We start from the raw sequence: 25,460 nt of genomic DNA, 5'->3' as shown, positions 1-25,460 counted from the left end.
ATGGAACCCTTATTACTGGCAACGATGACTCAGAATATTCTTTAAAGATATTATACGCGAGAAACGACTGAATATTTCCGATGAAATATGTCTCACTGGGTAGAAAACATGCCAACATTGCAGTACTAGATTTAACGTGCCATTTTTCTGTCTCTTCCCATTCTTTCGTAAACGTGTATATGCTTGCATATAAGTGTTGGGGGGGGTTGATTGTTCTACTGACTGTACATCTCTGTTTTAATTATATTTCACCTTTTTTTGTCATTCTGTAGTTTCTTAGAAGAATTCACCTCTGACCATAACGATGGCATTGCGACATTGTTAGAAATTTTAAAAGATTGTCAAAATCGTCAGTCTAGCAAAGAAGTAAACGGTTCCCTTTTCAATCGCTGCCATCAAAAAGTGCTAAAGAAGGCCTTGGTATGTTTGTAATTTGATGTTTTGATAAGATTTTATTTTAAACTTAAAATTAAATCAATAGAATAATATTAACATTTGCTTCTTTTACTGTCAGATTGTCACCATACCATTCTTGAAAACAGTTCCCTTCTTTTCCTTTATAATATCATCTGCGATATTCCACCGAACATTTTTTCCATTCCTTTTAGCATTCTCATTTCTGCTCTTCCTTGTTGCCTATCTGTTCTTCGGTCTTAGTTGATTGGATTATCGCCAAGACAACAGCCATAAGATTCTGTGTACACCGTACTTATTAATCGCATGCGCTTTCGAAGGGTTTGCGAGGGGAAGATCTGAAACTTCCGGTGAAATCAACCTTTAATCTTCATCCGAGAACTAACTCAAACTTGATAAAAGCCAAGAATAGTTTCCTCGTGCTGTGCGGAATTCGAATTAGAACTTCTTGTTGATAGATGTGCTTCCTATCTCTTGTGCCACCATCAACGTGTCTCTCTCTCTCTCTCTCTCCCTCTCTTTCTCTTTGTGGTGAAACGGGTTAGTCGATACTCAATTCTTTTCGCATCAGAGTAGATTCTTTAATTTTCCTTCGCGTAGTAATAACTAAGACACTGACACTAGAAAGAAACAATTTAATTATATAAGTACAAAACCACATCTAATAGCCATAAAATTTAATCACTGTTTGTCAATTTAAAATAATTCAAATGATAATAATTTAATGCAAACTTAAGTTATTATGTGAATAAAAATTCGTTTTATTTTGCTTTGTACCACATGTCATGCGTGTTTTTTTTTTTTAATGAGAAATTAGCCCTTATTATTCCTTCTAGACTGTTTTTGTCTACTGCCGAAGGTCAGTGATTGCTATATTATCGAGTTGACCCGCACTTAAACTGTTAAAAATAGAACCTCTAATGTTATTGGCAAGTGATTTTCTCATTTCTAGCATCCATAATAATTTAAGTAATATTATTTATGACTACCAATCACATCAGCACTCCATCTGTATCTACATGCCCACGAGGTGTATAATTCGTTTGACGAACTTCGGGTGGTGCTGGAAAAGCCATCTGTTTAACATGCTGTTTGCATCCCAGACCTGTTAGCGTTTTTGCAACTGCCACTATCATTAGTAATCTATGAGGTAAACATGAGCTTAATGTTTATGTACTCTCTTGTCGCAGGCGTTCGTTCAACAAACTTTTAATTGTTGTTGCTACGTCATAGCCTACAAAATCATACACATGTGGTTTCGTGTAAAGAAAGATTATGCAAATTTTTGAACCAAAAAAAATAATAGTAGCACAATTTCTAGTAAAAATTTACTTGTTGTATATTCCTCTGTCGTATTAGTGGGCTGGATCTCGAGGCCATACGTTCTGTATAGAAGGAGTTTATAGAAACCTGCCTGAGAAAGATTACGATCGAGTCACTGGAAATGTTGAGCTGTGAATTCCATTGAGCTATCAGATAGTGGCAGTCTCGTTTGAATAGTTCTTTAGGCTGCTAAATAGAGTAATTCCCAAGTCCCTCGTTCACTGAAGTTTCCGGACCTCTCCGAATACTGCCGTGAACCAGGCAAATGAATAAGGAAGTGTTCGAATCATCCTCGATGCAGTCCAGACCGCTTCCTTTACAACGTTGACATCTTAATTTCATTATCACCTCTGAAGCAAAAGCAATTCGAAGGGCACTATTTCCAGTTACACGCAGAATTCTGTTGCTGTTTAAGATTGCTCGGAGGCAACTTAAGTTATAAGACGGGCGTGTTATGTCTGTTTGGTATCAGGCTGTTTTGCGAAGGGTGTAAACAGGAATTTTCTGGAGGAAAATCTCTGTCTGTTCTACTTGAACGTTGTGATTTTCAACGCTGAATTAGAACAGGCGGCAAATGCCACGAGTCCAGTTCTTCCAGTCAGTCATTCGCCACCTGTCAAATCAATGGGGTGCATGTCTCGATGCTGATGACAACTTAATGCAAATGTACTCCATACCCAACACAGTTCCGGTGATCACTCTCGGGCAAGTTTCTTGAACCACTCTTGTAGTTAACAGTAATTATTTCAAAAGTTAACTCGAACTGAAAATAAACTGTAAGACAATGGGAGCTGTATAAGAGTGTAAGATCCATAATGTGTTCGGATGAAATACAATGCTACAAATCTTGATATTTCAATATAGAACAGAGGCAGGTGTTGGCGACTAAAACGTTACTCATGTAATGGTATAATAAGGAATTAAATGCGGTACAAGGAAATGATTTAGCAAATAGGGAAGCAAGCAAATCTAAAGCGAACGTTCACGGTAAGCAAAAGACAAATATAAACATACCATAACAGCTGTGTGTAAGTTAGTTACAAGGAGGAAAGTCATTGAGAAGTTATGCCTAAAGGAAGGCAAATAGACTTCATGTCAACTTAGCTCGTAGACAATAGAGAACGTGTTTACAAAGCCGACACTGAGAATGTGTGTGTGTGTGTGTGTGTGTGTGTGTGTGTGTGTGTGTGTGTGTGTGTGTGTGTGTGTGTGTGTGTGTGTGTGTGTGTGTGTGTGTGTGTGTGTGTGTGTGTGTGTGTGTGAGAGAGAGAGAGAGAGAGAGAGAGAGAGAGGAGGAATGAATGTTTAGAAAGAAAATAAAGAAATAAAGAACTTTAAGATGGAGAAATGAATAAGGCACGAAACAATGGATACAGAAGTAAAGAGAGAGAAATATAAATATGACAGTTACATGGAACGATTAAAAGAGAAAGAATAATGATAAAATAAGATGGATTTGGAATTCAAAAAAAAAAAAAGACATAAAAGACAAACGGAAAAGACATAATAAAGACATGCAATAAAAACAAGCAAAGACACCAAGCATTGAACAAAGTATATGAGGGGAGTGGGGTGGATTTAATGAAAGATAAAAAGAAGAAGAAGACTGACAGAGAGTAAAAAAAAAAAAGATGAAGATGGTGGAGAGAATCATAGAATCATTGAAAGATTTAGTGAAGTGTAGAGGAATAGCTGGTACTTGTCGAAATCATAGATGCGCCACATGAATCAGAGTGACCAGAGGATGGAAAACAATCTATTGGCAAAACAAAGTGCTTCGAATACTGAAAATTGGGTATAATTGTGTCATCGTGTTCTTCGCGCGTAATTGCTTACAACAGGGAAAAAACAGGAAGAGAACCGAGAAAAGAGTTCCTCCGACTGAGCACTTAATTTGACTCATAGTACGTTTCTTAATTGCGTCATGCTCCAGATCCGAGGATTACTATCACCATCTGACCGTGACTCTCTGAGTAGTTTCCTGTTGGGTTAAAAGCTGCCCTTGTTTGTCTCTCTTTCCGCTTAGCTCTCAATAAAGTCCGTAAATCTCTGCGGAAAATAACACAAAGAGAAAGCATTGTGGTTTGAAGTACGAAAGAATTCTTTACAGACGTGAAAAATAAAAGGTGTCACACCATTGTATTCGCAATTAGCATCATTGAGAATCTCGGAGGAGAAAATAGGCTACGGATGAAACTAGTTAGGAACGTGAAATCACGTGACCAACATTCATTCATTCGTCTGTGAACAAAACACTTTTTTGAAAAGCCCCTTTCTAAAAACCACTCTTATAACATTTAACACTTTCAATTAAACGTTATATAGAGGAAAGATAACTGTATCTTTACGAATTTAAGATCTGCCTATGTGAGATTCCTCTAAGGGCGCTAACCAACACGTTTCACTTGCAAATAAAGCCAGCCACGCACACATACACGCACACACATTCAGACACCTGTGTTTGTCATCAACACTTCCTTATGGCATCAAAGTCCAATTTGTACAATCCACAGTTCAGGAGACCTTTAAAATGACAGCATAGCGTCCCTGGTTAACGACCATTTCCCCCCATTCTCGTCCCTCGAGTGAATGTCCTCGCAAAACCTCTGTAAAGTACACATGTAAAAGTAATAATGTTGTCAGAAAGCACAATAAAACTTGAACGAAGCACTTGGAAAATGTGTCATTCATGAGCGTGACATTCTCTGAACCCTCTCCCCATGAACTTGTCCTTCCACTTAGTGAATGTTTAGCGACAAATGTCTCCCTCGTTGTTGTTTTTTTTTTAATTTATTTATTTCGTTTTCTTATATATTCTCCTCCCCTCCACTTGGGGATGCTGCACTTCCATCAACCACCTTAAAGGATTTCCGCAACTTTCACTTTTGTTTTCTGTATACAGCGATGTCGCTAACACCGCGGGGTGCTGTCGTATTCGTCGATGGCAGGCAGGCAGTTTTGTATAATTACCGCTGCGAAAAAGAGTGGCAGCGAGACGCGCGTGAAAAGAAAAGAGCATCCGGAGCTCCTGCCAAGAGGAACGACCCTAGCTGCAGAGGTAAACGAACGCATTCTTCGTCTCCCGGTACGAAAAATCCCCGGCTCAAGTGTACGGAGAGCAAAATGAACCGTGACTGTGGGATGTCAAAGGGAGAGTCTTAACGAAGCCCTTATCATCTTCAGGACTAGCACGAGGGGTTGGTAATTAACAAAGTGGGGAGAAGGGATGTAATTAAACATTTTTTTTTTTTGTCTGTTACTAGCTCCTAGTACTGACAGGTAGTGAGGAAAGAACTACGGTGATTTTAATTGTTTTTTTTTAATTTTTTTTTAAATTTCTCCCCTCGCTTCCTCGCTTTATTTCCCATTATATGGCGACAATTAAAAAATCTTTGTATAGCGGAGTCAGCCATTCCGTTGTTTTCCCATAGAGATTCTTTGCCTCCATTTTGTTGTTGTGTTTTGTTTTGCTTCTGTAGGCATGTTAGTTGAAATGGCATCGAAAAATACTTTTAGAACATCTTTGTTACTCCCGTTCACAGTGAAAGCCTAGAGGATTCTGAAATTTCAACTTCAAGTTTTCATTGAGATCTAGGATTATTTAATTAAATTCTATCAAATCGAGAGATCATTGCAGTTCAAAATTTGCTCAGCCTGTCAAGTATCTGTACATTATAGTTTGTTGTAAGATGCGATTCTTTGGATAATAATACCTTAAAAATGTAACAGTTTTATTCCAGAAATGGTCAGTTGGGTTAGAGAAAATGTATTCCTCATGGTTTCTTTAGTCTTCCTTCATAGTTCCAGAGAAAGAGAACATTCTTATTGCACTATTAAAGAAGGAACATTGACCATGATGAGCTCGTATATTCGCTTTGTATTAGTGCTTTTATCCTAGAGTGAAAAGCCGGAGTTCCCCCGATGGAAATTCTACCCCCCCCCCTTGGTAAACTTTCTTCGAGTCCTAGACGGATTCAAACGCATGCCTTTCGAGATAAAAGGGCATCGCCATTACCGACTGAGTTTGGATACCTAAAGAGGCATGAAAAAGATTGATCTCTGGAGCAAGGTTTTTAGGTTGTCTAATTTTTGTTTCGCTCACGGATAATGTGCTGTAGGTTTACGACTTTACGTAGATAAGCTAAAAGTGGAAACAACTCTCCCGATTAAAATCCAGTGGCATTTATGGGTTATGTAGCGAAATGCTCCGGATAAATGAGAAATTTGGATGCGAGTCAGAAGCCGAACCGTTGCGTTGTTAGTAATGTAAGTTGAAAATAGGTAGGAAAATTAAGTAAGTGAATAAATTAATATATATTCGCTTGAGAATAAACTGAATTGGCGCAGACAGTAGTGGAGTCCTCTAGTTCTTACAATCGCTGATAATGGAAGCGTTCTTTTTTTTCACCCACTGGAAGTATCTGAACACTTTTATAGGAATGTGTATAGAGTACACATATTTTTTCAGAATATTTCTTGTTCACCAAGATAAACGCCCAGTTCCTTTTATAATTTTCCCCTGATAATATTTACTATCGATCTATCTACATTTATTTACCATCGATTTATCACTATTTGCTGCTTCATCCCAGATGTGCGATAAAAGAATAGCCTGTGGGATGATCACTTGGATGAGTCACTGGGGTGCTCAAGAAGTCATGGAGGGTTACGAACATTAATGGCAAATTTCCGGAAGTTATTGAGAAACATTTACACGTAATAGTCACGCGCTGGGACGTGCCCAAGCCAGCAAACCAGTTAATCTTTTAAAATAAAATGAAGGGTTGTTATTTAAAGGGAAATAATTTAAAACATCAGTTCAATGTACCGAGACAATTGTTATCGGTGGGAAAATATATTATCGTAGTCATCAATTTTCGCTTTGCACTTTAGGCTACCAATCCTACTGGGAACTAGCGATCATTATTTTTTATTATTATTATTTATTTAATTTCCGGTCTTTATAATTCTAAGTTGACGATGAAGAATTAAAAGCTCTGGGGAAAGATAGTCTTCCGCTATTCTTTGGTATCCATGGAAACTCTCTCTTTCTCTCTCTCTCTCTCTCTCTCTCTTGTAATCTCAATGAATAAAATCTTCAAATGATTGATTCAGATATCAGACTACATCTGGCAAATGATTTTTTTTTTAATCCTTTTTATTTTCCTTACTGAACCTGTGGTAGATGTAGCAGTATATTACCAGGCGATGCAAATGGAGCGTGACACTTCACCCGTGGCCGTTAATATTCATGACTGTCAGATAATGAGCATCCATATCGAACCGCAACAGAAAGAATTCGAATATTATGTGCTGTAAATAATTGGCATCATTTAATTGCAGGGTGTCTTTCGAATCAGTTCAAATTATGCTATTTTTGTCAAAAACAAATGGTTCAGTGCGCATCGGCAATAAATGAATTACATTTTTATGCCAGAGGAATGGTGATGGTTAACTTCCTCTGTTTTGAACTCACCCTAAAAATCACAAAAACATCAGACCTTTATGGAAAATTTTGCACAGCAATTGTTAAGTGGGTACATGAAATTCATTTATTGTTGTATTGTTAATTAGAATCCAAATCTCTCATGACAATCTTTTTCTCCACATAACGAAGCCTCCTCTTTCATGTAACTTTCGTTATCTAAATGTAATAATCTATCAAATTAAGCCCTCTATGTAATCCTTTTAGTTTAAGTGTCCAGTTCTGGAGTTACGATCCAATTTATGGTTGCAAACCTCTCTGAAGTTTGTTTTTTTTTTCTTATTAGAGTTGTTCAGCAAAACATCACCTTATGTCATCAATGTAGTTATAGTTCTGCAATGTGCTAGTAGATGGCAGTGTATAACAGACCATTGGCTTTCGATAGGGAGAACAGGTTGGCACATGTCAGTGAAAATCATGTCCTGTCAAGCCTAGCAACGAGGGTCGCGTTACATTGACCTGCCACTTCACGTCTTGACTTCGTATCTTTAGCGAATCATTTTGATTTTGATTTTATATAACTGATGTGAAGTGTGAGTTGCTCCCCTCTTGTTGTCTTTAATTGTAAATTTTTCACGGTGTCAATTCAAGCTTCTGTTAATTATGTATCCTTTTTTTAACAAATACGTCTGCTTTTTTGTTCTCTCTTTTCTAAACAGGCCAGTCAGTCAGGTGATGTGTGAAAGTGAGAAGCAGACTGGCAGCCAGAAAACGAGTTGGGAAACACAATGGGGCTTAAATTTAGTCTTACACCTGTTGAAGCGAAAAATGAACAAAGACCCCTCTGTTTTATGTTGTGTCAGGTGTGGTATTCCCCCAAGAACATAAAACGCAATAAAATAAAATATCATTTGGAAACGCACTTAAAGAAGCATATCGAGAAAGCCGACGTCATTTTTCCTAACGTCAAAAAAAATTATTCAAGACAAAACTTACATTAAAAGAAAAAAAAAAAACTTGTCGGTATCTGAGGAAGCCCCGAGGGCTTCCTTCAAAGTGCACTATAGCATTACTACATACAAGAACCACATACTATTGGAGAAACTCTGGTTTTACCACCTGCTTTACACATAGTTAGGGTGTGTGTATGGAAATCCTGAGGCCAATAAACTGAAAAGTATTTCTATTTTAAACGACACGCTTAATGAAACGATTGATGCGATTGCTTCTGATGAAGAAACAAATCTGGTCGAGCTTCGATGACATTGACATACTGCGAGTCAATCTGCTCATTGAAGATGAATCGCAATTCTTAGTTTTGACCAAATGTACGACTCAAACATTGTTGAAAGTCCGTTACTGTTATTCCCTGCAACACAAATCAGCAAAAGGAACGTCCATGGGCTTTGAGGTGTGTAAAAGAAGCACTCATATGAACTCCGAATTATTTATACGTTGAAAAGTTTACATATTCGTGATTAAGTTATTGTATAAAAATTATAATAAAATATGTTTATTTCCAACAAAGTATGTAAACTGATACTGCACTACACACACACACTATATATATATATATATATATATATATATATATATATATATATATATATATATATATATATATATATATATATATATATATATATATATATATATATATATCTCCACTCTTCGCTTCGGATTCTTTGGAGATCGTATTATCTCTAATCAATGCTATACCAAATCTATTCATATCGAAGGTCATGTAATTTCAAAGTAACTAGCAGTTACTTTGAAATTTTTTTTTTGAAGTTATTTTAGAGAAAGCATTTGAGTGACTATATCATCATTCTGAAATTAAGAACAATTTCTCTGAAATATTAGCATAATGTGGTCAAAGTATCCGAAATTTTATATTCACTAAAGTTTTGCAGGAGAAACAGAAATTCTGTAAGACACTGCGAAAATTTGTTGTTTTTTCCTCATTTTGATTGGAAGAAGTTTTGACTTCTTTCTCCTCAAAACTGTGCTCTCTGTGTCTCAAAGATTGATCCATTTCAAATTTTTCTTGGAGATGTAAAAATTATCTGAAGAAGAAGAAGCCGAGAAATTCACTGAATACTGATATCATCTGGCTTTGTTTTCCTATTTGCCGATAGCGAGAATGTTTCTGTTGCTAAACATAGCTGCTAATTTCTGTACCATCCGAACAGAATTCAAGGGATGCTGTTTAGAAATACAGTGTACACTATCCTTGAAGAAGAAGAAGAAGAAGCAATCTTCTCTGATCAGCTATGTTTCGGAAAAAACAAATAACAGATTAAATAAATTTCAGCTAATAAACGAAAATGACGCTTTTCTTTGCGCTTTTTGAGTGTAGAGGTGCACGTCATACTTTGAAGACTGGAGGAGACTAGCGACCAGGAACATGTTTTAGGAGCCGTTCCCAAAAATGGCACTGTCCATTGTACCAATTTTTATTACTGAATTTGCCTTTTAAAGACATTCTTACCATACAGTTTGATGGAAAATTAAAAACTGCAAGATGCATATTTCTGTAAACTGCTTCCTCTTGCAAGACATAAAATCATTCGTAAAATACATTTCAAAATGCAAGGTATTAGTCACCGATCAGCGTGTTTTGAGGAAACCATACAGACTTTTATCCCGCTGTTGGATTCATTGCATACTCAAAGTCATTACACCCATTTTCTAGGTCGCTGAAGAGGTCATGCTTGTGGATCACTGGTAACTAGGCGCTTCCAACAGACTGCTGCTATGAAAATTAATTAGGAAACTGCTTTGGTCAAGGACAAGAAATGCTGGAATCTAATGCGGGACGTTGTTTCAGAGATATTGATTTATAATGGGCACCGTCAGTTTCAAACGCCGTCTCTATTCATCATTTCTGTTCGTCAGTATTATTTACAAAATAGAATTACATCTTTTTAACCCTCCGTCATATATATAACTGTCAACAGCGTACTGGACGCATTTAAGTAGACTCGGTTTTATTTTACTATCTAGACTCTTCTGTGACTCCGAACTTGATTTGTGAATTACCAGTGTGGAGAGAGAGAGAGAGAGAGAGAGAGACAAAGATCAATCTTCATTGTCAGCAAGCGTGCAGGTGAAATCTTCATTCCCCCACCCCCAATGAAGTCATCGACATCTTTATCAGGCCGCTATGCGTTTGACCACCAATCAGTCATTATATATTAAGGAGGTGGACTCCTTAAGGTCGTCCGATACCTGCCTGTCGGACACGTGCACAGCAAACAGGCCCACGCGTTTTCTTCCGCTTGCTGGCTGATTGTAGAAGGTCATTATCTCCGACTCAACTCGGCCGATATGTGCTTTGTTTTTGTTTCTGGCTGCATGCCTTTATTCGCTTCGTATCGCGACTCTATTGTTACTGTCGATTAAAGGCCGTGGATTTGACAGAGTAACGTTACTTCACTGACTAAGGCATTCATCTTGCTCTCCAAGAGGTCTTCTTCTTTTCCTCGTTGTTGTCAGTCCCCCTCCTCTTACTGATTAGAATCTGATAATGAAGATTGAGAATTTCTTTCACTCTCTCCGAGTTTAGATACTTTTTCCCCCCATGGCAGAGCAATTTTCGTAATGTCAACTTTCCCCTTGTTCTTATTCACACGGCTCGATGAGTTGAAGCATCCATTACTTTTCTTTTTGTTTTGTAACCATCGACGCATATTAACTCTTAAATTGATACCACATAGAAACTTTGTTACTAATCTGAACAAAAGCGTCACCCCAATCTAGAAATGTAAATAATCAGAAAATAATGGGGGACTTGTAGATTACTGCTTCACAGACTTTTAATATCAACTAATCTTTTAGAAGAGGCAATTTTCGTATTTAATTATTTCTGTTTCATAACATTAAAGATCTCCTTATATATTTATTATAATTAGCCATTGTACCATTCGTTCTTTTCAGACAAATGAATACGAATGCCTTCTCTGTTTGCACGCTGCCACCGTTAGCTCTGTAAGTATCTTCTGATTTTATCTGAGAAATTTTATATGGATGTTTATTCCTTAATTCATAGTTATTTCTGTTGATAATTTACGAGCATATGAGCGATTAGAAATGATAATTAGTAATCGTATAGCAATCCAATTCCTAAACTTCCACTGTGTGTTCACATATGAAAATTAATACAAGCCTTTCATTTCTACTATACGATCAAAGTCAGATAAACAATGAAGATTTTCTTAATACAGACCAATGAATACTTGAAATGCGTTTCAAGCCTCGTAAAACTAATTCAGAAGCATGAAATGCAAAGATCGGATCTTATTACTCTTGAACGTGTTCTCGTAATACCTTCATTTTGAAAGCATTTAATATGATTCAAGTTAAAGGAAATTTTAGAGTTGGAAAATCACATTCTTCAGGAGTGTGATGTGTGGTCGTCAGTTTACTATAGAGAAAGTACAAGTACGAATATTCAGGATATCAGAGAAGACCATTCTTAATTGTAACAGTTGATTATTCACTTTTTTGTCAGAATTCCGTTTTGTTGATTTTATATCCTTTTTTAAAATTCCATTTTTGTTTTTAAAAAAAGGATGTTGGTGTAATGAAAAACAACAGTAACAAAAAATCTAGTTGTACATTATTTTGTAAACTGACTGGTGTGTGTGTGTGCCCGTTTCGGACGGACACACACCAGAATAATAATTTAAATATTGATTTAATAATAAACGTTACGGTAGAATATTTATAAATCCACAACAGAACTTTTAAAAGAAATAATTTCTAATTACTTTTTATAGGAAATCAAATTTAAATGAATAAATTTATCTTTGTACTCGCTTACTACCTTGCAACTGAAAAGTAGCATAAAATGTTAATGAAATTCTTCTATGAATATGTATTTCATCCTCATCAATGTCTCATATGTACTCTCAAGGCATGTCCAGGATACTATGATGGTACTACATAAAAAGTTGACATTGTTACTAATTTCCTATCGACACTTTTCCTCCTGATTACTCTGTTGTCAGATTTTATATTTTATCTTCGAAGGTACTTCAGACTGCATCAGTTCACCTTGATCTAGGTCTTCCTCTGGATATTTTTCCTGACATCAAACATCATCATCATCATCTGGGATTCTAACAGGTTGTCAAGCACCTACAACCTTCCAAGTATCCTTAGATTTTGTAATCATTCAAGAATAAGGTAGCCCTAAGCTTATAAGTATACTTTGTATGTAAAGTTGTATTCTCCTGGTTGAGGAATGAAAAATTCTGCTACCTCCGCTTAAGACTGAATAACTCATAGTCAATGGAAAAAACCTTCATAAGGTTCTTCGTATCCCAAGCGGAATTAGAACCCCTGTCTTTCCAAGATAAGATATCATCTAAACAGACTGAGCTACTGAGTGCCTGGAATCAAATACCTTTTTCCTCTCGGGATTCTGTTCGAGTGACCATAAGGCTGAGATTGCTCTGCTCACACATTCCTGAATGTGCAACCAGATTCCATATTTATGTCATTGATGGCATATGTTAACGTCCTTAATTTTTCTCAGATCTATGGTCTTTTGGTCTTGTCTTGTTTATCAATGATCAGGACTGAGGACTACACATATTTTTATTTCTTACCTGGCTTTGAGATCAATGATTTAAAATCGGAATAAGTCAAATCTAGATTTGACTTATTCTCTCTTATTTCATATAAATTTATTCAGCTTACTCCCATTGTACTCTTTGCCAATTCCTTTGTCTGTTTCCATATTTAATTTACCATCTTAACTAAAAATTGCTCTAAAATAGATGAAATTTTCAAAAACTGTGAAAATGAAAACTATTTTCACTTTTTTTTTTCTCTTGCTGATTTTTATACCAGATTTGTTACAGTAGTGATACCGTTTAGTTAAAGAATCCTGAAGACACTTATACTGGATTTATTCAAGAGTATAATATCATCTGCATAAAGTAAAGATCTGAGATTAACATCGGCAATTTTGATGTCACTTAGTAATCCATGTACGAGAGATGATGAATCAGAGATGTAGAATAGTAGTGGAGATGGTGTTCTTCCTTGTCTTGCACCTGATTTTACATCAAACCATCTTCCTATGTTTCCTTCCTTCAATTCTAACTGCGACTTACAACTTAAATACAAAGTACATATTACTGTTTATAATGTCCTGATGAGCCTCCGTAGATCAGTCTTGAGGAACCTTTATCTGGTCTTTTTCGACTAAAAATGAGTTAGCTGGTGTCATACAGAGGTAGGGGGGGGGGGATTTCACGCTGAAATTCCGGTTTTTCATCCCTCAGAACAGGTAAACCGCCCCACCGTGAACACACACACACGCTGATTCACAGCTATGAATACTTACAACAATATGTGGAAGAGATAGAGTCCTCACCATATGTCATAAGGTCCTGCAGTTAACCACGAGTCACATCATGGCAATCAACTTCCTGGATAGGAGACGACACATGAATGGGATGGTATAATGTTCTGTTTACGCCATATAATTGTATCGTTTAGAATAGCATTTCTCTTGACACTTTATCGATCCTTGTTACAATCCCATGATTTCTCAACCTTCTATCTTAAAGCGAAAATCTGATCTTGACCTCGCCACGTTTCTCTTTCACAATTTTTCTGGTCTTTCCTCAAGTATGATTGCGTAAATCTTACATGGAACACACAGTAGAAAAATTCCTCTATAATTCTGATACCAGGTTTATTGAATTATCGCAGACGCTTTTGGAATTATGCAGTGCAGCTACTGAGAACTTTTATACCTCCATCTTTCAGAATTCTGTTCGAATATCATCTACTCTACCTGCCTTTTCACATTTCAGGTTTTTGATTACTTTTTCTAACTCAAGTATTTGATATTTACTCTGAATGTGCAATTTCTTTTATTTCATATGTTTTAAACATTATGCTTGTATTGCATGGATAAAACGGTTCTTGACGAAGGAGTCATGGCCTATTAAAACCACTGTTCGCCTTCTCCATAAAAAATCTTCTACTCACTAGAGAGCATCATTCATGATTTATTTTTTAAGTCTTGTTATCCGTCTTGTATGAAGGTAAGAGAGAGAGAGAGAGATTGGGGTAACACATGTTTCTCATTTGGACAGTAGCCATATCCTTTGGATTCATCCTCGATGAAGTTAAAAATGTTTATAGGCATTTTAACTTTGCACTGAACATAATTAGAAATATAAAATGTGATTCGAAATATATTCCCATAATGCACATGTTATGGCATTCAAAAATGGGAAATCCGTAGTGCTATGGTAATTTTTTTTTTCTTTCAAAAGACATACTCAATAAAAAATGCGCTAACCATCGTAGGCGCTTTTAGAACTCGTCCCCATTCTTTAATCAGAAAGTTCTGTGAATGGATGGACCTTTAATTTGCATCTTGAAGGACGAATCCTCAATATTTGTACTGAAGTGGCATCTTCGTATCCTCTTTGGATAAATGCTATTGATGTAGAAACTTTTGTCGTTAAGAAACATATTATTTTTTCTCTCAGAAATCTGGCATTCCCTGTTAATATTCATTTCTTTGTGTGAGTTGAATGAACTCCTATATTTGGTGTTTTTTTTTTTTTTGAACTTTTGTGTATAATGCCATTGTGAGGAAATGAAAATGAAACGTTTCTCCCACATCTCCCATGAATTGCATCATAATTATTACAGTTAAAGTGCTAAAACCGAATCTCACTTAATAAAAATACGTTTCTTCAATGGAAACTGCAAATGTATTAAATCAGGCGGTTTGTCAAGAAAATATTCGCTTTTACCGATTGTTTCGTATCACGTTTTTGCAAATGCATTATATATGATAATATATCATGTAATTAGTGTATTTATCAAACAAATGCGAGCTTTTTATCTGCATTCTAAATTGTCTTGATATTTGTGTAAATATTCTGCTGACACTGTTCTCTTTAAAATCCACTTTCCTCGTGAATTCATTTTGCTGAATCTTTATTGTCCTTCCCATTATGTTTTAGCCTTAGAGCCATTCAGTTCAAGAAACCAGATATGAAAGAAATGTGATGTTTCCTAGCCACAAAATCCTTCTAAATGGAAGAATTTGGATTAAAAAAAAATTGGGTAAACGAATTAGTAACTTTGTTTTCGCAGTCCTATATGTTGAGTTAGCATCTCATTCTCCTTATATTAAATGCACTTTAGGAAACTAGGGTATTTAATATAAAATTTAACGTCTTTACCAGTTCCCGAGTTAGTCGATCTCTGGCACGGACAAGCGAGTTTTTTCCTCCCGGAATCTTGAGGTTTTCGTTCTGTAAAACTCAAGAAAATCAATCGTAGAACCCACACTATTTCAGATATTAAATATATTGTGTTAGGGTTAAAGACCACGAGATGGCGGCACTTGTTGAGCCGTCTCTTCACTGCGTGTGCCGCTTAATTAGTGATAGCCTTGGGCCAACTATCTCTGCTTGGCTACTAGTGGAGATTGAACTCCACACTCAGTCTCCAAAAGTTAGATAGGACTAAAACAGCCTCGCCTTACAACTACTGAAAGAAAAGACAAGCGACCGAGTGAGATGTAGAGCCTTTGCTCACGAGATCGCCAAGAGTTGAAAATGACTGGATGGCACATAACAACAGCAAACGTTCGTCCGAATAACTCAGATTATCACTTTTCCCTACTACGGTAGTCATTAGGCCTTTACATTAAAACGGACTGGTACATGACACGAAAATAACGGCAAAAGAAATGAATTTGAATGACATCTGCTAGTCCGTTTTAGTGTAACAGACTCTTATGGCTACTGTAGGAGGGAAAGGTAATCTGAGTTGTTCACACGAAAGTTTAAATGCTATAATCCCAATCATTCTGCGGATGTTCATCGAAAACACTAATATGGCGATACGACTGGACGCTATAAATCTGTCAGATGACTGAAATTTCCGTAATAACCGCTTCTAAGGCTCTGTAAATCAAGCCCTTACCAAAAGTGGTTGAGAAATAATAACCATTATTTTGCGCTGTCACCAGTAATTGTGCATAATTACCGATTTTAGAATATTACAATAACATATACAAGTATTTGCTGTACTCTCTAAGTTCGAAGCCAAACCAAAGGAAAGAATCCATTTATTGTCATCTATAAACGTTTCAGATGCTCATATAGATAAGCAGACTGGTGTTTAAAGGATATACACTATTGCGCATATGATTCTACAGTGATACAAAATGAATATCATTACCGAAGCCTACATTTGCGTGCACATCTGTGTACCCTATTACAATGGGCATCTCGTTTTTTATGTTTTTATTTCCTTAGGCCGGTCCATTAAACTCGATTTTCCGCTCAACTGATTATCTGACAAATTACTAAGTAAGGTATTACGGTGAGGGACGATAGTAATAGCAAAATAAGTAAACACAAGTTCTCCTGATGAGTTAGCCAGTAATTACAATCCCAATAGATTTATCTCCCGTATTTTATGTGCAGTATCGCACAATATGTAGGGAGGGTATTGTCCTTTTTCCTTCTCATGAAGACACACATGGGTAGATACAAATAATGTCATGGTCAGTGGGGTAGAACGACGTAAAAGTGAAGTCTAAATTTGTCTAACGGACCAGGAAAGTTAAATCCCCTTCAACTTCCTGTAGGCCTTTTTATTTAGAAACACTGTTACAATGCATTTGCAGCTGTATTAGCTCAGTAATAACGACGCCATCTTCTTTATGACTTTATTTGAGGGCGTTTAGGTTGGTCTTAGTTACTAACTATCAACGCAGAACTATCTCTTCCCTGAGAAAAAACCTTGATTGCTACTTTCAACATCTGTCTTTATTTTAGCAAACTTTCCGTATTTAATATTTGATGCAATCTAATAGTTTATCTTAAATAATAAATATATTGAAAAAACATGACGAATCAACTTTTATCTTTAATTGTGAGATCTTTATTCAATGAGAATAGCTTCACTAAAATTCTACACCTTTTGCAGAAAGCCATAACCAAACTTATAGATCATGCTAGTGGCCTGTCTACAATAGCCGTCTGCATCATGAGTAGTTTTAGTAAATCCCGTTTAGTGGCGCTGGAAGTAAGTATTCAAGAATTTTAGTAATTATTCCAATTTATCTCATTTATTTGTAAATGTATTAGTAGTTTCTAAGAACGTTCACTCATTATTATTTATGATTTCTTGAAGTTGTTAATATCCAACAAGTATGGTAAATCATCTAAATGATAATTTTTTTTCTTATTTAAGAAAATGTTTATGATTAAAATTAATTGAGAATGAACTATCTGATTAAATAAAATAATTCTTTTGTGTAGTTACTAACGAAGACGTGTAAAGCTGGACCAACAGGACATCGCAAAGTGTTGGAGGCTATGTCATCGGTGAGGATGATTTTTGGAGAATCAGTGAGGTTTAAATTCTTAGTGTCCATTCTGCTTAGTAACAGCACAGTTCCGGCAGGATTCGAGGTAAGTATTTGATAGGAAGGGGTGAGGATGGAAGTGGTTTCAAAATACCGATTGTTACTATATTTACTCAAAGTTCATTGACGGCATCGGGAATTAACACATTAAACACAGCTGCGGCGGCTAATTGAAATCTGTAAATGCTAACGTGGTGAAGTATGACTGTACTCTGAACACACCCGTAGAGTGTGTACACAGCTGATTTGCATCGAGAACGAACAGCTGAATATCATTACAAATGTAACTCCAAATGTATATTAGAATCATTTACAAAGAAAACTTCGCAATATTCATTCCTATTATCTTTGCTTTCAGTCGTTCACTTTTATATTCATTAAAACAAAACAGACACAGATTAATGAAATAAAGAGCAGTTAGGAATACACGGAATAATCCACCTTACTGTAAAAATACAAAAAGAAGAAATGACTTGCTAATACGAAAATTGGCCTTTGCTATTACAAATGGAGCATGCGTTTTAAGAAGATCAGACATAAGAGAAGTGCAAATTAAAGGTCAAATTACATTTTAAATATAGGTTGGTCAAATCCTTGGGCTACTAGCATGAGTGTTTTGTATATAGTATTTAGTGCTGTTCCAAATTTCGGAGATTTAACTTCCGCTGGACCTCCGCCCTCCCTTTCACGAAAATTTCCTAGTTGTGATTCTGATAGAGTTGACATCTTGCTAGAACTTTATAGCAGAGCCGGTTTCAGACTAAATGGCGCCTCCAGCAGAAGCAACTCAAGTGTCTCGTCTGTTGCTCAAGATTGTTTTATTATCCTCAAGCGATTTTTTTTATTCATGAACAACCCAATTTTTTTTAGGTCAATAAGTCAAATTATATGTTTTTAAATGGTGATGTCTATCAAGATAGGAGGCGCATTAGGCGATCGTCTGATGCTGAAGAAGCCAACAATGTTTTGAACATTAATCCCCGGAAAAAAAAAAAAAAAACTAAGGTTGCTTGTTTACAAGCGATCGTTATGAATGAAATAATTTTCCTTTCCATTGACCATTAAAATACTTTTAGCAATGAAAATTTAATCTTTCCAATACATTTCCCTTTGGCATTAATTCGAATGATTTATCGTCTTTTTTTAACTAAATGATTGAGATCTCATCTAATGGACCATCATCAGCGTTCAACCTACCTTTATCATGCAGTTGCATCATTTCGAAACAGAACAGGTAATTGTATCGAAAAACGATTCAAATTTAAGATTGAAAGGTTGGGAAAGTGTGATAGCTTAACAGTGAGTTGGAAGAAATTATATCCAGAATGATATGTTACGAAACTGGAAACAATTTATCATTCTCTTAGAAATTTATGAATTCTTCATAGCACAACGTTTCGAATCTTTTTGACCAATATTCCTTCATCAAACAATGAACCTGCGGCCAATTTACTGTGCCTTAGAGCACCAACGTGACTAAATGCACCTCATACTATATAGTACTGTTGGGTTATTTACATACGTTGCAGTTTAAAATAGTTCTGTTGACTTTCAGTATTGTCCATTGTTTTCGTGAGAACTATCATGATATCCGTGACAAATGTGTTATTCAGCTATCAAATGTCGGTACTTTGTTAAATAAAGAAAGAAAGAACGATTACAACAAGTTACAGCGCGTTTATGAGACGTCATCTCGTAGTTTGATTCGTTTCGGTTTGACAAGAATGATCCCAGGAGGTCATCTTTATCTTTAGGTGATGTTGTAATACTGTCATCTGGTGATTGTGAAGCGGGAGCGCAAATGAATAGAAATTGTGCCCAACAGCTTTTGCAAACGACCAGAACGCACGACTATCATCGTTATGAGAGGCTTTTTTTTTTCATTATAATTCTGTTTTATTAGTAAAGCTATTTGAAAATATAATAATTTCTCATTAGTTTGACAGAATTTAATGAAACTGGATATTTAGGGTCGCCTATTAAATAAAACCATTTGGGTTGGACTGCTTTAATGCAAAATTAGACGAGACAAAATTATTTCCACAGTGCATTGAAAATTAACTCCACTTTCGATTATTGTAAACAGTATCCAAGCAAAGAATTTTATTTCAACACGCACCATTTTATTATTGAACAGAATTATTGCAATGTATTGCGTTAGCTTTAGCTAACCATGTTTTCAAAATGCTCCTCAAAAAATGGCCAAATACAAACAGAACGAATGAAGCTGCAAAAATACAAATGACCATTTTTTTCTGGAAATTTTAAATGCAAAAAGGTTTTTTTTATCCAATTTCTTCGATTTTTAACTTCATATACAGTAGGAGATTTTGAGACCCTGTGATTCTTCAATTTTATGAACAGAGAGAGAGAATCCAAAAGTTCTGAACAAATGTGTAACCATTTAAGTACCTCAGTCAGTTCGTCTAAAAAAAAATGCAATGAAATAAGAAAATAACTTGTTAATACCGAATCATTTTCGATGCATAATATTGATCATGCTGGGTGCTTATACGAGATGATCAAAACCGAAGATGACTAATGGGGTTCCTTTCACTGTCATTCATTCAAGAACCACCACTTCCTCTTGTTATTCTCCGACATATAGGCGTGTATATAAATCCTTAAAGAATCGCTTCATTGAATCACAGCTATTCCGAAACCCGGATTTTACCCTTTTGTTTTAATATTCAAATGGCCATGTGTGTGTGTGCTGTAGATCCATACAATACGCTCTTCCCACGCTCTTTTCAATGGCCTTCAAGTTTCTCATTGAAATTATTGCCCCCCCCCCCCAAGGTTCACATTACTCCTTACTTTGTTTTGGGTTTATCTTATTTCTTTTTCTATCTCATGGAGTTGACTTAGGCTTTTTATTAGTATTTTCCTTATATATTCTGATTTAAAACCTTCAATAATAAACTACTCCGAGCAACAACGCCATCTATAGCGCTAGTTGTTCATTCTAGTTTTCTTTTGTTTTTCTATTAAATTCACTCTTATTTCGAATTGAAATCTTTTTTTTTTTTTCATTACAAAACACGCCTTATAATATTTACCTAAGATCTTATTATTGGATAAATGCAAAGTATTTAGCAAACCACTTAATTCGACAAAAGAAGCCTCAGCTAGCCCAATCATGTTGTTTTTATAACATGCAAGTGTGATATACGACAATCTTAGATCTTTCTCTTTTATTGAAATATAACAATTACAGTACTTAAGTTCTTTGTTTTTTCAGAGAATAACTCTAGGTTTTTTGAATACAATAATGGACAGCACGTGTAGGCCTGCAGATCGGATTAGGTTACAATGTGAACTGGAGGAAGCAGGATTGGATATCGCTGTTCTCGCCAAGGTACTCTTTTTTTTTTCTTCTTCTTCTTCTTTTTTGATATAATTATAAATTATGATATATTGCTATGAGAAGCAGATCTTCTTATAACTCTTGTATGCGTCTTCCTATGCGATAAAGTGAACGTATTTTAAATGCAATTTTTTTTTTTTTTTTCATTAGCAACTGAGGGAAAAGAAAGTTCCTTGCGATGACGAAGTATGGCAAGAAATCGAGAGGTGGAAACTGAACTATGTTGATATGGAGTCGGTGTCGGGAATGAAACAACAGCTGCAAACAGAAAACGGTAAACTACAACAAGAGGTTAGTACACACTCTCTCTCTCTCTCTCTCTCTCTTCATAATGACTAATACAAACTCTTATTTTATGTGGGAAACTGCCAAATGTTATTTTTCAACCTTTCTTATGTTATTATTATAATTTACTTCCGTTTTACACTGCTAACATTTCTACTAATACTTATTACTATAATTTAAAATATATAATAGATACATTTCGTTTTTATAGTTAAAATTTTATTTTTGCTTTAATTTTCATACTTTCTAGTTGTTGTTTTTTTTTTAGCTTTTTTTGTAAGATTTCGTTTTTATTTCTCTTTCATCATTAAAGCCAGAAATTTTGATAAAATGTTTGCTAAGGAATGCTTCGTACCACGAATTCTCTTCTCCGTATTGAGCTACATTGGAAAGACACTGTCCTATGGGAAATAGTACAGTTACAGAAAAGTACGCTCACAAACAAATATAATACTTCAGAACAGGATCATTCACGTATGATCAAAATCGGTTTACAAATTGCAAAAATATTTTATAAACGTCAGTTAGTGAGCCCTCTTGATTTCCGGTATATTTTAATAGCACGCGTTATGTAACGATTAACTTAGCTTTATCTATTCTTCCTTTCGCATATAACAGAGTTCTGTTGGAGCAGGTTTTGATGAGGTTAATATTTATCCCCATATCAATTTCCATTTAAATTCGAAATTTTTATTACTTAAATGAAATAAAAGAATAAATCAGTCACTAATGCCATTTAATGCCCCACAAGAAGTAGGCAACACTTTTTTTAGCGTCTGAACTTTTGGAAATCGGTAGGAAGCTTGTCATATCTGTTTTATGTCTCAAATGACAGAAAATGATATGAAATCGTAATACACAAAGAAACGCGTTGATAGATGGTAGATCATTCCTTGCTAACTCGTCTTCAGTTCCCTGAGAGTACAGTTTTTAATGTATATTGCAGCTTTTCCCCACGTAAGCATTAAAGGAAAAATTGATTATCCTAATGACAAGAGTGTACGCATTCAGATATTCTTGTAGATATTACTTGAAGTTTTAAGGACTGCTTCTTGCGGGCTACTATTTTTTCAAAAAAAACTTAAATAGAGGGTATTTCAAGAAGCAGCTATGTAAGTACAACAGTAAAGTACTGTTAGATATTCATTATTATGATCTATTTTAGAACTAGTTTATGATATCAATAATGCCAATTTAAAATGATTCAGTGAGTGACTAGTACATCTCCCTGCTTATTGGAGACCCGAAGTGGCTTGAAAAATAGTTCCAGGTTCGGTCTCTAGAGAGTGTTTCAGGCATTCACATTTTTAAAAATGAATAAATGAAATAAATTTGGGTGCTTCGCCTTCTCCAAGGGCCAGCGAAACCAATTCTCGTAGTGAGCGACCAGTTGCTCGCAGACAATGTCATGAGGAAACCTATGAGATCAGCTACCTAATCTTTAGTCAAAAGCCATTTTAAATATTTCTCATATCCTAAATGGAAGTCGAACCCAGGTCTTTTCAAGTGAAGGACGCATGTCATTCGGACTACTGTATAGTGGCCAGAAGAATCCACCACTATGTTCTGTTACTATCACTGCTGTTTAGAGCATCCGTAGCTCAGTCGGTATAGACGAAGCCCTTTGGTCGGAGAGACCTGGGTTCTATTCCCGTCTATGACATGAGGAGACTTTATAGTCTCCTTTCGACTAAAGGTGATTCAGCCGGTCTCATACGGGGGTAGAGAGTTTTTCGTCCCTCAGAACAGGCAAACCGGCCACGTCTACACACATGTATTTAGTCATAAAATATATATCTTATCCTCATTAGAAGAACACAACCCGCCCCCTCCAAAGGGACGGGGGTGAAAGGGGAAACCCCATACGAAAAAATAAATAAATCACTACTATTGCTATAGTTAATACTGTAGTATTATTATAGTTATTATTGTTAGTGCTATTACTATAAGGGCCCAGCGTAATTTAAAGCATAATAATGTCCAGTATAATGATCACAATTGATTATGATGAGTGTGTGTGTGTGTGTGTGTGTGTGTGTGTGTGTGTGTGTGTGTGTGTGTGTGTGTGTGTGTGTGTGTGTGTGTGTGTGTGCAATGCTTTCTCAAAACTATTGTTTTGTTCTTGCAGGTGGAACTCCTTCGTCGGGCCTTGAAAGTAAGTTCTTGTCGAATAATTTTATAAAATATCGGCTACTTCCATACCCCTTCCCCTTTTATATGCGTGGCTTATATTGGATAATGCAATCATTCAGCCACATTCTATGTAATTCTCGCATTTTAACGTTAACAAATTTTCCTAAAGTGAAACGAATAGAATTTTAAAACAAGTTGTACAAAAAAAAAATGTAATAAGTTCTTCTGAATATATCCTTCACTACAAAGCAAAGAACTCAATATTCTTTGCTTTTATGTGTAAAACTTCGTTGTATTACATGTGTAGAGTACGCTTTTTTTCCTTCTAAATCATACACGAAACATAATTACGGCGTTTCGTCCAGTGTTAGCAAATGATATATTCTCGTGCATTACATAAGTATGTGCACGTATAAGTTTCACAACTCACTCTTTTATTGTTTGATGTGGTGTATGCAAGACGTGTATCTGAGTGAGAATTATTTTACTGTATAAATCCAATAAACGTTTAATAATTTTAATATGAAAAAAATCTTTAAAATAAATATTCTGTTGATAGCAAAGCGGATAAACCACATTCACTTGATCAGTCAAGCCAGCGATTGTGATCTATGTTAAGTGAGCCGATATGCTGATATTCAATCGTTTGTGGACGAGGCTAAGATTTAAATAAAAATTATAATAATCCCCCTTCCTTTGTTTTCATTATCACATTTATGGTGATAATTTTTTCTCCTATAAATTCTTACTAGTACCTCCTTGGCGCAAGAAGACCGACAGAAACTCTTGGGTCGAAAAACACGGATTAAAATTGAAGAACAGGAGAAACACTCTTCCCCTTGAAACTTGTTTTTCCACCCGCGAAACAGCCCGTCCAGCACGAGAACATGCAAATGACAGACTGACATAATACGCTGATGTCTGATGACCTTAGATTCCTTGTGCTAATTTCGATATATAGAAAACATCCTCGAGGCCGGAGGACACAAAGATACAATATAATTATAGAAGATATAAATTGGACGAGAACTGGTTTGTTTTTAGACTTCTTTCAGTGGTCAACTAGATATCTGAATGTCTCAATTTATTTGGTGTCTCAGCAGATTATTTAGTGTTCAATGTGGAGTTGCTCTAACTTGCTTACATTTTCTTTGTTTTTTGCAAAGAAAATATATATAAACAAGAACAACCGAAGGAAATTTTATTGAACAATTTTTTTTTCAAAATAACAAATAACAATAATCGCTTACTATTTGAGCCCATCTATTGGGGAAGAACTTAGCCTCTATAAATCAATTGATTAAATATGCATATAAATTAAACAGACTGATCATTGGTTATACTTTTAAAGGTTACATATTTTATATTATGTTTCCATTTTCAGAAACTCGAAGAGGATAAAATCAACCTGATGCACATCGAAATGGAGGTAATTATTACAGTAGTACATCATTTGTTTAAAATTTAACTGTTGCCAGTCTCCAGAAATCGAGTTTCTTGAGACTGGCTTTCTCATTCAGTTAAAAATTCTTTATAAAGGTTCCTCGAGTCACGCGAAAGACAGCGCAGCACGTTATTAGAAGAGTGGTCATAATTTAGTGTTATGTCAGTGTGTGTCCAGAATGATTATATAGATCATGGTTCGCTCTACCACTTCTGCTGTTTTCCTTACTCAATACAATCCCCAGCATCGAAATTACATTTTTTTTTCCTGTTTTCTTTCAGCTGAAAGAAAAATGTGAAAATCTGAACGAAGAAGTAACTTCGTTGAAGGGGGAACTCGAAGTGTCAAAGGTAAGACTGAAAATACCAGCGTTTTTTTATTATTATTATTATTTATTTGTTCTTTTTCTTTGTGTTGGGAAAGTAGCTATTATTAGCTTTAAAAAAATAATAAGGATTCCGGATATGTAGTTCACAGTTTTAATTTTTTTTTTAGTGCTTCACTTTCACAACTTTTGAACACGAGTATGTGCATGAGAGAGAGAGAGAAAACCGTGCATATAAGAGTACCAAACTTAAAGCTTGAAAGGAGCGAAAAATGCAACTATCCAACTTTCTGAACCATACAGTATTGTTGGTATTGG

General features: G+C 35.6%; 1 protein-coding gene across 1 annotated transcript in view; it reads left to right on the top strand.

Annotated features, from left to right (window-relative positions):
• Positions 1 to 25,460, top strand: part of mwh (multiple wing hairs) — a 69,217-nt gene that overhangs the window by 36,201 nt on the left and 7,556 nt on the right. Inside the window, exons 4-12 of the mRNA XM_090407375.1 lie at positions 273 to 420; positions 11,102 to 11,152; positions 17,147 to 17,245; positions 17,482 to 17,634; positions 20,830 to 20,946; positions 21,106 to 21,246; positions 23,369 to 23,395; positions 24,758 to 24,802; positions 25,099 to 25,167. Coding sequence (XP_090263501.1) covers positions 273 to 420; positions 11,102 to 11,152; positions 17,147 to 17,245; positions 17,482 to 17,634; positions 20,830 to 20,946; positions 21,106 to 21,246; positions 23,369 to 23,395; positions 24,758 to 24,802; positions 25,099 to 25,167 — 850 coding nt within the window. The remainder of the gene's footprint in view (positions 1 to 272; positions 421 to 11,101; positions 11,153 to 17,146; positions 17,246 to 17,481; positions 17,635 to 20,829; positions 20,947 to 21,105; positions 21,247 to 23,368; positions 23,396 to 24,757; positions 24,803 to 25,098; positions 25,168 to 25,460) is intronic.

Source organism: Typopeltis vanoorti, chromosome 17, assembly GCF_054136105.1.
Source record: "Typopeltis vanoorti isolate ZY-2024b chromosome 17, IOZ_Tvanoo_1.0, whole genome shotgun sequence".
Taxonomy (NCBI): domain Eukaryota; kingdom Metazoa; phylum Arthropoda; class Arachnida; order Uropygi; family Thelyphonidae; genus Typopeltis; species Typopeltis vanoorti.
This window is presented reverse-complemented; position numbering and strand designations above follow the sequence as displayed.